This window comes from Corvus kubaryi, unplaced genomic scaffold (genome assembly GCF_017639235.1).
Source record: "Corvus kubaryi isolate FWS band 111438036 unplaced genomic scaffold, C.kubaryi_AGA036_p1.0 37302, whole genome shotgun sequence".
Lineage (NCBI taxonomy): Eukaryota > Metazoa > Chordata > Aves > Passeriformes > Corvidae > Corvus > Corvus kubaryi.
In genome coordinates, this window is record NW_024581095.1 from 5,441,460 (window position 1) to 5,456,170 (window position 14,711).

A 14,711-nucleotide genomic window follows, 5' to 3' on the forward strand; every position below is an offset into this window, starting at 1 on the left:
GACTTGTTGGTCTTTCATGTTGTGAGGGGCCCAGAGCTGCCCCAGGATTTGAGGTGTGGCCTCAGCAGTGCCCAGCACAGGGACAGTCACTGCCCTGCTCCTGCTGCCACAGCCTGGCTGGGACAGCCCAGGATGCCATTGGCCTTCTTGGCCACCTGGGCACCCCTGGGCTCATGTCCAGCTGCTGTCACCAGCACCCCCAGGGCCTTTTCCAGCTCTCCAGCCACTTTTCCCCCAGTCTGGAGCTGCAGGGGGTTGTTGTGACCCAAGGGCAGGGCCCAGCAGTTCCCCTGGTTGTACCTCACCCCACTGGCCTCATCCCATGGATGCAGCCTGTCCAGATCCCTCTGCAGAGCCCTCCTGCCCCACAGCAGATCCACACTCCCGCCCAGCTCGGTGCTGACACTGACTGAGGGGCCCTCGATCCCCTCCTCCAGGCCTTTCATGAAGATGTTAAACAGGCCTGGCCCCAGTACTGATCCCATGGGAACCCCACCGGTGCCCAGCCCCAGCTGGACGTCCCTCCCTTCCCCACCACTCCCCGGCCCTGCCATCAGCCAGTTCTTCCCCCAGAGAACAGGGCCCTGTCCATGAGCAGCCGGTTGCTCCAGGAGAGGCTGTGGGAGAAGGTGTCAAAGGCTTTGTGAAGTGCAGCTAGACACATCCCCAGCCTTTCCCTCAGCCCTGAGCAGGTCACAGGAGGGATCAGGTGGGTCAGGCAGGACCCACCTCTCCTAAACCCAGGCTGGCTGGCCCTGATCCCCTGGTTGTCCTGTACCTGTTGCTGGTGGCACTCAAGGTGATCTGCTCCATGAGCTCCCTGGCACTGAGGGCAGGCGACAGGCCTGTAATTCCCTGGACCCTCCTTCTGACCATTGCCATAGATTTGTGTCACATTTGCCAACCTCCAGTTAACTGGGACCTCCCCAGTTTGCCTGGACTGCTGGTAAATGATTGGAAGTGGCTCAGCGAGCTCTCTGCCAGCTCCCTCAGCACCCCTGGGTGGATCCCATCCCACCACTTGGGAGTGTCCAGCTGGTGTAGGAGCTCACTGACCATTCCCTCCTGGATTATGCGGCAACATTCTGCTCCCATCCCTGTCCTGCGGCTCAGGGTGCTGACTAAACAAGGTAAATGTACTGTCCAGTATTCCTCTTTCTAATGAAGTTTGTCTTTGAAAAGAAAAAAGTGCATACACTTGGATAAAAATGCAGGCAAAAATGTCTAGTTCCTGATGAACCAGAAGATAAATATAAACCACTCGTAAAACACCAATGTGGCATGAAAAACACCTACATCTCAAATGCTTGCAAATAAAGAGTCCAAGTAAGCCAACAGCAAAAATATTGAAATGTTTCTACTTGCTAACTGTAAAGATTTTTTTAAAGTGCCAGATATTTTACTTTCACTTTAAAAAATAGAAAAATATTGAAAAATATTTACTTAAGGAAATGAAGAAAATTTAGACCAGTACAAGGTGAATTACAACAATAATTCAGCTATTTTTCTAGTTAAAGGCAATAATTCGGTACATTTTTATGGTTTTACACAGTGAAATGTGATTAAGCCTTACTGAATGACTTTCTCATTTGGGATGTGCTATAATGAACACCTGACAGTGCAAATCAGTGTTCTCAAAATGAAACATCAGAACTGGGAGATAGGAAGATGTGAAACAAGTGGGAGAGTGGGGAAAAAAGTAACAAATATGATTGTCACATTTCTGAAACTATCTTTTTAACATATAAGCATTTGAAGTTATCATAAATACAAAAATTAATAAACTTTTAACCACTATAAAAATTTGTAGTTTTAACTTACAAATCCAACATGTGCATTTACACATAGCTTACATAACACATTCCAAAAAGGCAAATGACAACACAGCCCTTTTCTCATTTCCTCAGAGAAACTTCTCAGCCAGCCTAATCTGGAAGACAAGCATCTTCAACGGTCATGGCCATCACAGGGATTTTAAGTCACTTATTCTGTTTTCTTTGCTTGTTTTTTCTTAGCACCCTCTTGGTGCTGCTCAGAAGGCTGGTCACAGACTGAAGAGCCGTTAGAAGATGTGGCACCTTCACCCTTCACTTTGGAAGGTGTCTTTCGCGAGCCAAAAAAGATTTGGCCCAATGCAGCCTCAAAGGGAGCAAGTGGAGAAGTTGCACATCTTGTCAACATCATTTTTACCTACGAAGAACAAGGATCAAGTTACAATAAAAGTTGCGATGGCTTCACAGATAAACAAGTTCAAAGCTGAATGGGTGTATGCCATTTTTAACTTCACACACAAGAATGAGGCCATGCCACCAATAACAAAAGCCTGCTCACTTTAGCTGAAACTGGTCAAAGAATGCTCTTTTTTCTGACCAACACTTCACACAGCTATGAAGGGGATTCTTCATCAGGAACTGTAGCAACAGGACAAGGGGGAATGGGTACAAACTGAAAGAGGGGAAATTTAAGCTGTATACTAGGAAGAAATTCTTTACTGTGAGTGAGAGTGGTGAGATACAGGTTGCCCTGAGATGTTGTAGATACCCCAACCCTGGCAATGTTCAAGGCCAGGTTGGATAAAGCCTTGACAAACCTGGACTAGTAGAAGATGTCTCTGCTCATGGCAGGGGGATGGAACTGGATGACCTCCGAGGTCCTTTCCAGCCCTTAACATTGTATGACTCTATGATTCTATGAGCTACACACAAATGTGCACAAAAAATTTCTCTGTAAGATTAATCATCCTAAGAGTAAATCACATATAATGCCATATAACTAAGGTGAAGAGCAACTTTTATGTGTAAGTTTTGTGCCTTGATCAAACTGAAAAACCACAAAGAGAGTGGCTTCCTTCCATTTAAATTGAAAGAATGGAACATGTAAGGACCCGAATGTACAGGTGCATAACCAGACTTTAATTAGAATTCCAGACAGCCATTCTCATTCCATAAAGTTCAGAGATTTAGCTGGGCATCCCTTAGGACACATAACTTGGAATCAGGATTGAAAAAACTGTATTTTAGATCTGGGTACTGGACAAGTTTATATTGCAACTGTTTCTATGGCTTTCAGAGACATGACAACTTTCTAAGACACTAAATATACACTTTTTTGCCTTATTACTTTATTAGTTAAGTGGGTGCTTGAGTTCCTGACTGTCAGTACAGCCATCCAGCATAAGGATTCAGTTACTTCAGTGCAGCCTGACAGCCAGCTTCTGTGGACACCTGCACATTTCTGACTTCCAGAACAACATTCCTTTCCTTCTCCATTCCCAGCATCCACAGTTCAACAATGCCTTTATCAGTTTAGATGGAGAATCAAGAACATAAGCTTCAAGTCTTGGCTCTCTAAAGTAACTTCTGCAGAATTAAACTTGTCAGCTCCTTCACAGAAAGGAGACTGGCAACAACCACCCTTCCACACATTCTCCAGTCGGTTCAACAGCAGCTCTGAAGCTCTTAGAATTGCCAAGTATCTGCTAACAGAGATTAGGTTTTCCTATAAAGTAGTAATCCAGAAGAAAGGCATCTTCCTGGAAATGAACAAGACTGGAGGGACTGAAGACTTCCATACAGAAGTAGTGTCTATTTTATTACAAAACAGTTACAGCTACTTCAAAGTGATTTTGGTATGCTTTCTCTTCCCACCCAAACACCTTGAGACCACTTTAAACCGGAGGAGAATCCACCTGGCTTGTTTTACAAACCCGCTGGTGACTGCACAGGTACACACAAAAGACAGAGAACAGGAGAGTTTCTTTCCACAAGAATAAGCTTTGTTTGAGATTACAGACATACAAGCCTGGAATATCAAATACTGAGTGCCAAAATTCCTGATTTTTTTCTTTTCCTCCCTGTCCCCCCCATACACTGAACAGTATCAGTAACACAACAGGTCTTCTGTTCTGCTCATGTATAGAACACTAAACACATAACTTAAGCAGGAGCTGGCCTTCCCATCCAGAAGCATGCATTCTAAAAATTAAGTAAAATATTTTCTGTTATTTGGTTACTAGCAACACTTTCCAATTCTTACCTTGAAGACAACAAGAAAGATGGTGTATAAAAACACAAGGTTGTGTCTTGCTATTGGCAAGTACTGTCTGCGTTGCAGGGTGAAAAGAACTGCTCCTATCAAAGTTACCTTCACAGGGCTAGAAATCAAACAAAGAACATCAATTTCTCTTCTCTGCTCTACAGTGGAAGCTGCCTGAGTGCAAAAGATTTCTGAATGGAACTAATGAAAACTTGTGGTAACAGAAGTAAGATCCAAAATCCAGCTATAATTAAATTAATATTTTCACTTTATATACTATTACTATGCTTTCTGTCCAGACAGCATAAAGTCCAGCACTACTCTGCACATGCAGCTAACTCCTATTTGACAAATCCTCCTCAAATCAATGCTTCTATTCAGATTTTGTATGCCAGCTTACTTCTCTTCTTCCTCTCCCAATGTATCTTATTGAAGAGCTAAATCACAGAGCTCACACTACCTGGACTAGACAAAAAAACAGGTTCCTCTACTATACTCCAGGAGTTAGTTACTCCAAGGAGCTGCTTAAGGTGTTGAAGAGCGACATAGTCCAAGTCTTGGTCCACAGTAACACTCCAGCAGCTCTAGGGCTGTGTCAGCTTAGACCTGACTGAAGCCAGGCCTGTGTTACCAGGTTTTGTTAACACAGCTGTGCTGACCTGAGACATGCGAAGATTTCCAGTCTGTTTCCAGTTTACAGCAATCTTTGTTGTGGTACTAAATCCCTTCCTAGGTATGCATTCAGAAAGCAAGAGATCTTTGATCAGATCTTATCCAGTGGCCTGACTGGCAGAATTATGTGCATTTCTTAATCTGCATGTGACATGTACAGGTGACATTCCTGTTATCACAGAGCATCTACTCTAGATCTGTTCTTCACTGTCTTTTCAGTAACCAAAAAACTGCATCAACTTCCCGCTCAAGAAGCCCAAAAAACAAACCTGTGCACACAGGCATCTAGTTCATTCGCAGGATGTTAGATACTTTTAACTTTGTAACTTAGTTCAATTTAATGCTCTTAATTTATACGTAAACAAAACTTTTAAAATCTTTTTTGAGTTACTTTGAGCCATTCCCACAGTGGTGAAGGAGAATATATGCAAGTGATGCCAATCATTAAGCACTGCTCTGGTGTTGCACCTGTAAAGACAATTTTATTTTGGTCTACAGTGCTATTTTTGACAGTAAACTTTTCCTTCTGAAAGTTTACTTTTGAGACTGCCATTAAGCACTGACAAGAGAAAGAGAAATTCTAAATACTTAGAATTTTGGAAAAAGCCAAGAACTAACATAATCCACAAAAAGTTGAAATATTGCCAAAGAGAAGGCTACAAATGTCTCAATTCTGTGTCTAGGAGTGGCTGCAGAAAAGCAAGATGGTTTTTTAAAAAAATAAAATTATTATTTTTAAAGACCTGACTGTAACCTGGGAAAGATCAAAAGAATTTTAGGAAATTATCACAGTGACCTTATCTTGACTTACAATAATAGCTTGTGGCTTTCCAGCCTGTTTCAATTCTCATTTTACAGAGAAAACCAGGAGGCATGTAATATTCCCCATTCTTTGCTTCTGCAAGAGAAGTAACTTTTCCCATCTTGCAGGTCATTTTTGCTATACTGAATAACCAATTTGTACCTTCTCAAATAATTGATGTCTTTGGAGGAAAATAGCACTGGCAGCAAAAGAGTGACAGTGTTCAAAGGAAGCCATCTTAGTGATGCTCAGAACATACACCCAAAATTCACTTGTGTATTTCTGGTACCACTGTACTTTCATTTTGGATAGAAGACCATGTCCCTGTAAGACAAACTGAGTCAATACTGCTTTCTAGCAACTTCCCACTAGCTCTTTACTGCTTTCTGACAAGTTCTGTTGACTTGTCTTCCCATTTGCTGCTCTTGTGCTGTGAGCATAAAATGATTAAAACATCTGCTGAAAGTCCCAAAGACCATCATCCCATCTTTCAGAGGATACAAACCAAAACAGAGTGCAATTATGTCCTAATGCTTTTTTTTTTTTTTTTTTTTGGCCTCAACCACTAAAAGTGAGCATCAACACAAGGAGTTAGCAAAACAACAGCTAACATGTTGCAGCTTTTTAAAAAAAACTTACTAGGACATCTTCAGGAGCTCATTGGTTTCAGGTTTCCACACTCCTCTCACCAACTGCTCAAAGTTGGAAATTAGGCCACCACCAGCACCTGAAATTGCAGATTTATGGTAAGTTTCCACTGACTGCTACCACCACTATGCCATTGCTCCCAGAAGAACTCATGACACCAGGTGCTAAAGGTGGCACCAAAGCCCAGACTCAAAAAGCCTTAATCCAACCTTTCAGGCAAACAAGACTTGAACAACGGCCATGAAATTTCAGAGGTTGAGATACTCAGCAAGAACCTCAGGTCTACCTTTAAATGACAGCATCTGAACAGATGCACTCATCACATTCACATGTGTTGCTTCCCACAGCGGCACAGAATCAAGAGCTGCACAACTGCTTTCTGAAGTGACCCTGATGGTGTGGCTGCAAATACAGCTGTCAGGAAGGTGGCTTCTTCCAGAGTTGTACTCCAATCAGCAGGCAGGAAAGAAGGTCATCCCCATGTTTAAAACCAGGTAATGGTCACAACCCAAAAACCCACGATTACCAGTTCTCTTCTTCAGCCTCATGCAAGGACACAGGTCTGAGGCAATAATGCTGTTGGAATGTTCAGCAGTAGCTACACAGAAGATTTACTTCTTTACTGTCATCAACTGCCCATCCTACAAGGTCTCATAAGACCTTCTGATGGGAACTTCCCTCAAAGTTCTTCAATGTCACCCTTAATCCAGGCAGAAAAACTGCAGCACAGGCTTTTTCCTTGAGGGGACATGAGCCTGCATCAGCACAACCATGCCCAGCACAGCAACAGTTCCGCTGAGGGGCTAGATGTTTAAACACCACTCCAAAAAACCCCAAACCCTCAGAATAAGATGTTAGGCACATTACCTCTGGCCCAGCCCACAGCTACCATGACAAGCCAGGCATCTTTGTAGACAATGTCTGCATGTGCAATGCCATCTGTGATCTTCCACGTCCTTGTCACTTCTTTCATTCCTGCCACCAGAAGATGAAGAGGCAGAAAGGAAAAGCACCGGCAGAATATGTCCTCTGGGCAATAAAACACTAGGTACCTGAAAATTATGAGAAAAAACCCATCAGCCACATTTTTGCTAAGGAATTATCTTTTAATAATCTTTAAGGATAATTTTGGAATATGACTAGCAATGCTTGAAATACTACTGGCAACTTAAAGTCTTGTGGTACACATCTTGGAAAAAATTTGAGTAGCTTCTGAGCACACTTGAGCTTTTGCACCAAAACCAAATGCTATTGCCTCATTGTCCCAAAGAATCCATTAAAGTCCATGGGAAACATATTTACATTTTTCCAATTGTTCTACACCTTATATATCACATTTTTATCGTCCAAGTTATTTAAGTGGTGTCTGATTGACTTTGTGCAGTTTATTTTGTGAGTTATTTTTTGTTTAGTTCACTGTAGGGGGTTGTTTTGGTTTGGGGATATTTTTTTTAATAGGATTACAACAGGGTGGTAAATGAAATGCTGACTCTGTGCTTCCAGACTGTAGGTACATGGAATTATATAACTTTAGCAAGAATGCCTCCACTAGTTAGTGTCATGCTAGATGAAATGCATGGCTATTTTTAAACACACTTAACATCTTAGTACTCACCAATTCTAGCTTTTCCAGCTTGGCAATTACAAACACATTTCTTTATTTAAAGCATTGATTGCTTTTAAAACCAAGTAAAGATGGCTAACAGTTAAATCCTAAAATGACAGTACATTTTAAAAGATTAAATTACGTGGTGTTTTATTGTATCTCTTCAATAATAAATAAAATTCAGTTCTTACAGAGACATTCACAAAAACCCAATCAAGATTAAGTATCTTGATTAAGTTATCTTAAGTAGATTATTTCAGCACAGGAGTAAGAGAGTAAGAGTTGCATAAGAGCAGAGAAAGTGCTTTAAAAAAAGGGTAACTTTTTGTTTTCTTAAAAAACAAAACAAAACCAAAAACCCACTGCCCGTTTGCTTTAAGGTTTTTGAGCTCAATCCTGCCTACCAAGAATTTCTAAGGCCATTCCCTTTATCTCCTATTGTAATGTCAGACGCCTCTGTAAGCAACCAGGCTTCAGCTGATACTAAGCCAAAGATGTAGAGAGAGGATGTATTTCAGAGGCTACTACAAACAGCCATCTAAGCCACCTACTCACCAGACAACTCACACCAGAATTAATTTACATCTGTAGAATGTGGGTTTAGGACCCTGAAGCACAGGTTAGAGGACTGAAGCTGGCACTGAAGACCCACCACGGCACTTCTGCCTGTAATCTCTGCTAACAGTAGATGCCGCTGCTCTACAGACTATTTAGGAGCATTCCTCAAGGCCAGCACAACCCCACTCTGCAGTTTCTAGTGTGGCTTGGGGAATTTCCCTTCTCGCGATCTGGGACCAGGAATTAAGGTCATTATACTCACGAAGAGGGAACTTTGTAAAGCTGGAAGCTTAAAACGTTTCATAACATTCACAGCTCCTCACTAAAACCTCGTTTAATTTGCACAGCAAATCACATTTGACCATGGTGAGTTAAACAGAAATCCCATTCTCTTCAAGTGTACTCCTAGCTCATGTCACTTGACAAAAAATGCAATCAGTCTGCCCACATCAAACTAACTGAACCACAGGCAGCTTCTGTAGGCTCTGTTAATAATTCACTAATTAATATATATATTATTAATTGCACCTATTTGTCTAAATCAAATATGTCATCCTCTATTGCAACACAAAGACCAGAAAACTAATACATATACACAGACAGAAACACTTGCTTTCACTTTAATGAATTTGCAATTGTGAAACTTAAGGGGCTAGTGGAACTAAAGGATTTTAAGCAGGCCAGACTCTCCAAATGTTGTGATTGAGCTTCCTAAATTCAAAACCCCACTGCTCCTCATAATTTTTGTTAAGTTTGATGTTTTCTTCAAAGATGACTTTCTGGAACAAATTAACTCCACTGCAAGGCCACATTTATATGAAAATAACTCCAGCATTTTTTTTTTTTAACTCCAAAGCAGGCCAAATTGCCACATACTTGATTCAATCATACCATTCAGCTCACTACTGTCTTCCACCACAACACCCACCCACTTGGGAAGGAATGAAATATAAAAAAAAAGTATGTGTCTGGCAGTAGAAAATGGGGGAAAGATGTGTCTTGGAACCCCAGTTACAGGAAAAGTCCAAAATTTTTACATCAGCCAGGTTCTGGTCTTCAAGAGCTACTTCTGAAAAACTTGATTGCTTTTATGACTAACCTATGCTCAGCAAATCAGCAACTCAATTCATTTCATTAAAAGGTAATGTTTCCAGCTGTTTGACCAGGAATACTATAAAAACCTAAGGCAAGTCTAGTCTAGCAACGGAGCATTTTGTTGCACAACAGGCTGTAAGAGTTGCTCTCTATTCCCACAAAACAGCATCTTACAGCTGCTGTGACACTCTGGATAAAAGAGACAGCACCCAAACCCACAACATTTTTAAGTCAAAATGCTGATTTACATGGAACCTTGATGGTATCGTATCAGTTTACAGCATATAGCTTCCTTAGAGCCAGTATTACTCATCCTACCCAACTGTGGCTGCTTACCAGACTGAGGATGCCAGTAGAATATTTATGGTCTTTGCCAGAAATGCTACTGGAGGTTCACCAAGCATCAACGAAGACAAAACTGAACCCCCAAAGCAATAAAGCATTGCACTAAACCAGCAGGCCAATGGACTTCGGACTGACACTTCCACAGCTCCTGTGGAAAAAAACCGCATAAACAGAGATGAAAACTGGAGAATAGCAGCATGTTTTGAAGGTCAGTATTTTTCAATTTAGCTCCTTCAAGTAATGAAAAATCCTCCAGCAATCAGCAGGCTCTCACAGGAAAATTTTCCAGAGATACAAACCTCAGGGTACGGTGACTTTAACTTCCACCTCCTAAACAGGAGTGAAAGGCTGATGACGTGTTCTCTGAACATCTTTTGTGCATTAGTTTGTTATATCTGGCTACCAAGAAGAAAAAGCTTTCAGAGCATGGCAGCAAGGTCTTGTTGTTAATAGCCTGACACAGGGACACACTTGCTTTCAAATTTGTATTAAAAACACGTAAGTGGCTGATCTAAACAGGATTACTAACATTTGGATGGTTATTCTAGGAATTCCATTTCTGCTTTAGAGTGTTCCAAGAATTCAAGGTAACTTGTTTTCCTTTTTCCTCAAAATACCCTGCTCTGATTGCTGGCCAGAATGAAAACAGCATCCAAGATAATTATCAAATAGTTTTCACCTGCAGTCTTGAAGAGAGGAAAAAAGGTTACCTTGAACTCTAATAATAAATGTAAATTTCCCTCATTATTAAAAGGTTGACAGTTTTGTTTATTTCATTACCTTTAAAATGAATTATCCCTTTAAAATGCAAGTGAACTATGTCAAAAATATTGACAAAAATATTCAATATTAAAAGATTATACTGGAGGTAATGGGATGCATTAACCATTTTCAGAGAAAAAAACATTTTACCAAAGCTAGAAATATCCTCAAGTAGTCGTTTCGACTATTTCCTTCCACTTTAAAAGTTCAGTGTTGCCAAAGCTTCCCCTCTGCACTGGTGCCCAGCTCTGTTGGCCTGAACGAGTTTAATTTTCCGTAGTCCAAAGGCTGAAGTTCACAAAAGCACTAGTGTCTGCCCCAAAATGAAATTTGACATCCATTCCCAATTCAGAGTAGAAGCTTTGGTTTTTCAGGCATTTCTGTGGGAAAAGAAGATTCTTACCCAAGGTGAGAGGCTCAAATATATAAAAATATTCTCAATATTCTCAATACAATTCACTAAATATATTAATAAGATTGTTCCAGTTTTAGTGCTTGCATAGATATTAAGTATTGCAGCACTATCTAAATTCCCATGTAACAGACAATTTATAAAAATAAGTACTCCTAAGCCTTACAGAATATCTGAATATAACATATCTCTTTTATTTTTAACTGGTTTGTAATTTATTTTTTAAACTGCAGTACCTGGTGATCCAAGTAAGACACCTGCAAAATATTAATGGCTTGTGTTTACTACTTTTGGAGTGAATTTAAAACTAGATAGGCATCTGTTCTCTCTTCAAATCCATTCTCCTGCCTTTCAGCAATCACCAGCTTCTCCACACTTCCTTTTCCCCACAGCTAGCAACAAGTGGTTTTCAGTTTTGAGGGCACATACAGGAATTACAGCTATTATTACCAGATTGCCCTCTATGATTAAGCTCCACAGCAATGAAGATAAATTTCTTCATTTTACAAGTAAACGAACAAGAGACTGGAAACTCTACTGCACTTCAAGATTTTTCTGTTGGTCAACACTAGAATTGGCTCAAATGCCAGTATTTAACAATTCATACCAGTTATTCTAACAAGGAATATAACCAACACAGAAGGCAATGAGGCAAAAAACATTGATACTAATTTAAAGATCATCTTAGCATTGCAACCTAAATTATGACAGGGGTGTAACCTTTCAGAAGACAAACTCGGTTTTAAGTAGGTCACATGTTTTTTACACAAAGTGGTCATTTATATTTGTCCTCTGATGCATCCTGGAAAATTAATGAGGCATCACACAACCATGCAATGGTGGATCTGCCAGAAGGCCACTAGGCCTACAAATGCACGCTTCAGAAAGTTAAGGAAAGGTTTCAAAACACAAGGGCTAATTTTGAATACAGTTTTAAATATTGTTCCTGACCACCAGTAACATTAAAAAAAAAAAAAATCAAAACACCACCTTACCAACTATTTGTCATTAGGATAATATCTGCCTTAAACTTTTCAGCATGTTCCAAACAGGCAATCAGGAATGCATACTACATACACACCTAAGGGAGCAAACCAGGAGGATTTGTACAGGTCTTTCTAGTACCCCATTAAACCACACATAACATCATTGGTTAAGATGAAGGATTTATAGAGTCAGACTTAATAGAGCAAAACTATGCTGAAGAAATTATTTCTCCTCAAGTCACCTGAAACACATCATAGAAAAACGGCAAGAACAAACACCTTTTGCAGCCCCCCACCCATCCCAAAAAAAGAAAACTGCCAGTTCTACAACTGGCTGGAGTTACAAGCAAGCAACTCCTAGGCCATCCTAAAAGCACTAATCAAGAACTCTTATTTTAAAACATGCAGAAAGCAACAAGTTGGTTGTCACTGCTGTAGCTTGCCAGTAGTCACAATGAGCAAGAAAGCCTGGCTAGGAGGATTGGAAAAGTCCCAGTTAGTGTGCACCCATCCATGATCCAAATGCCCACACCAAATCTGATTTTAAGCAGCAGGGGTGGGTTGGTATTTTAATGACACAGTCATCTGGGATAAAATAAACGTGGCTGTAACTTGAGCACATACTTCTTACATCACCAGGCACTCAAGGCTATCCCGTTATTTCCCTGTCAAATATAGCTACTGTTTTAAGTTTCCAAAGAGAACATACAACCTAGACAGTATTAATCGACAATAATATATCCATACTGAGTATTCATAATAACTGCTATTTCACTTATGATTTAATACTCAGCTCAAACCACTTGGGAAGCGAGAAACAGGCAAGCAGGCAGTCACCTGGATTAGTTATTAATTCCAAGTATTAGAAAATACTCAAGCATTCTGAACTATCCAGCTATTAAGCCAAGAAAAAAAACCACAGAAGCATGGATCTGAGCAGACTTCTGACAGCAATTCTGCTTTCCGTAAGTGTTGTCTCAGTAAAGTTATGCTGATGCAAAGCAGAGAGGCCTCTCATCCTGGTCTTTAGGTGTGCCCATTCCACAGGAAAGTTTAAAAGTATTGCATGATAATGTCAGAAAGTCCCTTTTTAAATAGAACAAGACACATTACACAATGCCACAGGCCAGCACCCATTAAAAATTTTAGCAATATTAACAATGTTTCGTGAAGATACTAAAATACATAAGCACTTTACACCAGTCCTCACAGCCTGTTAAGTGAATTTCCTCAGCAGAAAGTCAAAATTCACCATGGAACATTTAGCAAGGGAGCAAAGAACAAGCTCTCACTAAACAAAAACATTGCAGAGCCCTAGAAATCTGAGGCAAGCAGCAGCTCCCAAATCTGCCATCCCAAATTTTTTAATCCCAAAAAATTTAACCCCCAAAAAAGCTTAGTTTCCTACACAGTTATCACCTGGGGTGCACGGTTACTATAAATATGTCCAAACGCACACCACAAGTAGTTTGATTCTAAACATTGAAACAAGGCCAGTCTCTACGTTTGTGACAGCAAAAAGAAAAAAAAAACAGGCTTGGGGTTAACAGCCACAGTCCAGATTTTCTAGAAGAGAGCATGTAGAGACTAAAATGCCATGATGTGTTCTCTCACAAAAACTCATCCGTGGAAGTGGAAAGCTTTGTTAAATTCACTTTACAATCTATGGGGTACAATGCTGACAAGCCACTGGCACACGACCTACCCATGAGAGTCCTGAGCTGTTTCCTACAAAGCAGAACTGCCTTAACACCCCCCTGTACAAACAGGGTGTGTGAAGGATGTAAATTCTAGTATCTCCCCTCTCAGATGCAATTCTGGGCAGAGAGATATTGGCCTGTGTTACACACACCATCTCTGCACCCATAAACCTAACTTGGAGGGACCTTAGCCCTTTCACTCCTGAGACTTTAAGATTGAGACAAATAAATAAATAACTAAATTTAAGAATTAAAATGTTTTCAGCGAAACTCCTGGCTGAATTAGCCAGTGCCTCCTAAGTTCTGGAAAGCGAGAAGAGCTTGGCTGGGTGTCTTCTGCGGGCAATAAGACGTCGCTTATGGACAGACGGGCTAATGCAGGCGGCAGACAATCCCAATTACACGGCCATGGGGTAACTGGGACGGCGGCTCCCCTCAGGGCCCCATCCTCACCCTGCCGGGGCTGGGCACCCCGCCGACACACACGCACACGGCGCAGGGCCGGGGGAACACGGAGGAACACCGGGATTGGGATGGGGGTGTGGGGTGTCCGCCCCGTCCCATCTCGCCCCGCTCACCCCGCTGCTCCTTCAGCGCCAGGACGGAGGCGACATAATGCGCCAGGTCGAAGAAAGGGAACATGCGGAGGCGGGAGAAGCTCAGCGGCACCTGCCACAGCTCCATGGCCGGGCACGGAGCTCCCGAAGCGGCTGCCCGGGACAGGAGAGGCGAGGGAGCCCTCAGGAGACGGCTTGGCCGCTCCCGGCCGCCGTCAGCGCGGGGCGGGGCGGGGCGGGGCGGGGCGGGGGCGGCGCCTCATGGGCCATCCCCTCCCTCAGCCGCGCGGCGGGGCTGTCTGAGCGCCCGCGGTGCGTGTCGTGCCTTTTGTTTGCCTTTTTTCGGTCAAGGTACTGCTAGTCTTGCTCCATGCGCAGTTTGAGATCGGTTGTGGCCTCCTCTGGAGCCCTTCCTGCGTTTGTGCAGCTTCTGTGCGCACCTCGTGCACAGGGCACTTACCCTGATACATTTTTCTTTTTTTTTTCCCTATTGAGAATTTCTGAAGCTCGTCAAGGATATTTAGCATTACCAA

The 14,711-nt window shown here is 41.9% G+C and overlaps 1 protein-coding gene across 1 annotated transcript; it reads right to left on the bottom strand.

Annotated features, from left to right (window-relative positions):
• Nucleotides 1-277: 277 nt before the first annotated feature.
• Nucleotides 278-14,402, bottom strand: TMEM38B (transmembrane protein 38B). The gene is made up of 6 exons (XM_042028139.1): nt 14,200-14,402; nt 9,753-9,909; nt 7,025-7,209; nt 6,149-6,236; nt 4,036-4,153; nt 278-2,190 (listed from the first exon to the last, which is right to left on the bottom strand). The coding sequence occupies exons 1-6, from the start codon at nt 14,303-14,305 to the stop codon at nt 1,984-1,986; spliced, it is 861 nt and encodes a 286-aa protein (XP_041884073.1). The 5' UTR covers nt 14,306-14,402; the 3' UTR covers nt 278-1,983.
• Between the last annotated feature and the right edge of the window lie 309 nt (nt 14,403-14,711).

Coding starts and splice junctions, on each gene's coding strand:
- TMEM38B (XM_042028139.1), bottom strand. CDS start 14,305: ATGGAGCTGTGGCAGGTGCCGCTGAGCTTCTCCCGCCTCCGCATGTTC. Junction 6,237..7,024: donor AGCTGTGGGCTGGGCCAGAG/GTAATGTGCCTA, acceptor CTGCAATTTCAG/GTGCTGGTGGTGGCCTAATT. Junction 2,191..4,035: donor TCTTTCTTGTTGTCTTCAAG/GTAAGAATTGGA, acceptor TGTTCTTCGTAG/GTAAAAATGATGTTGACAAG.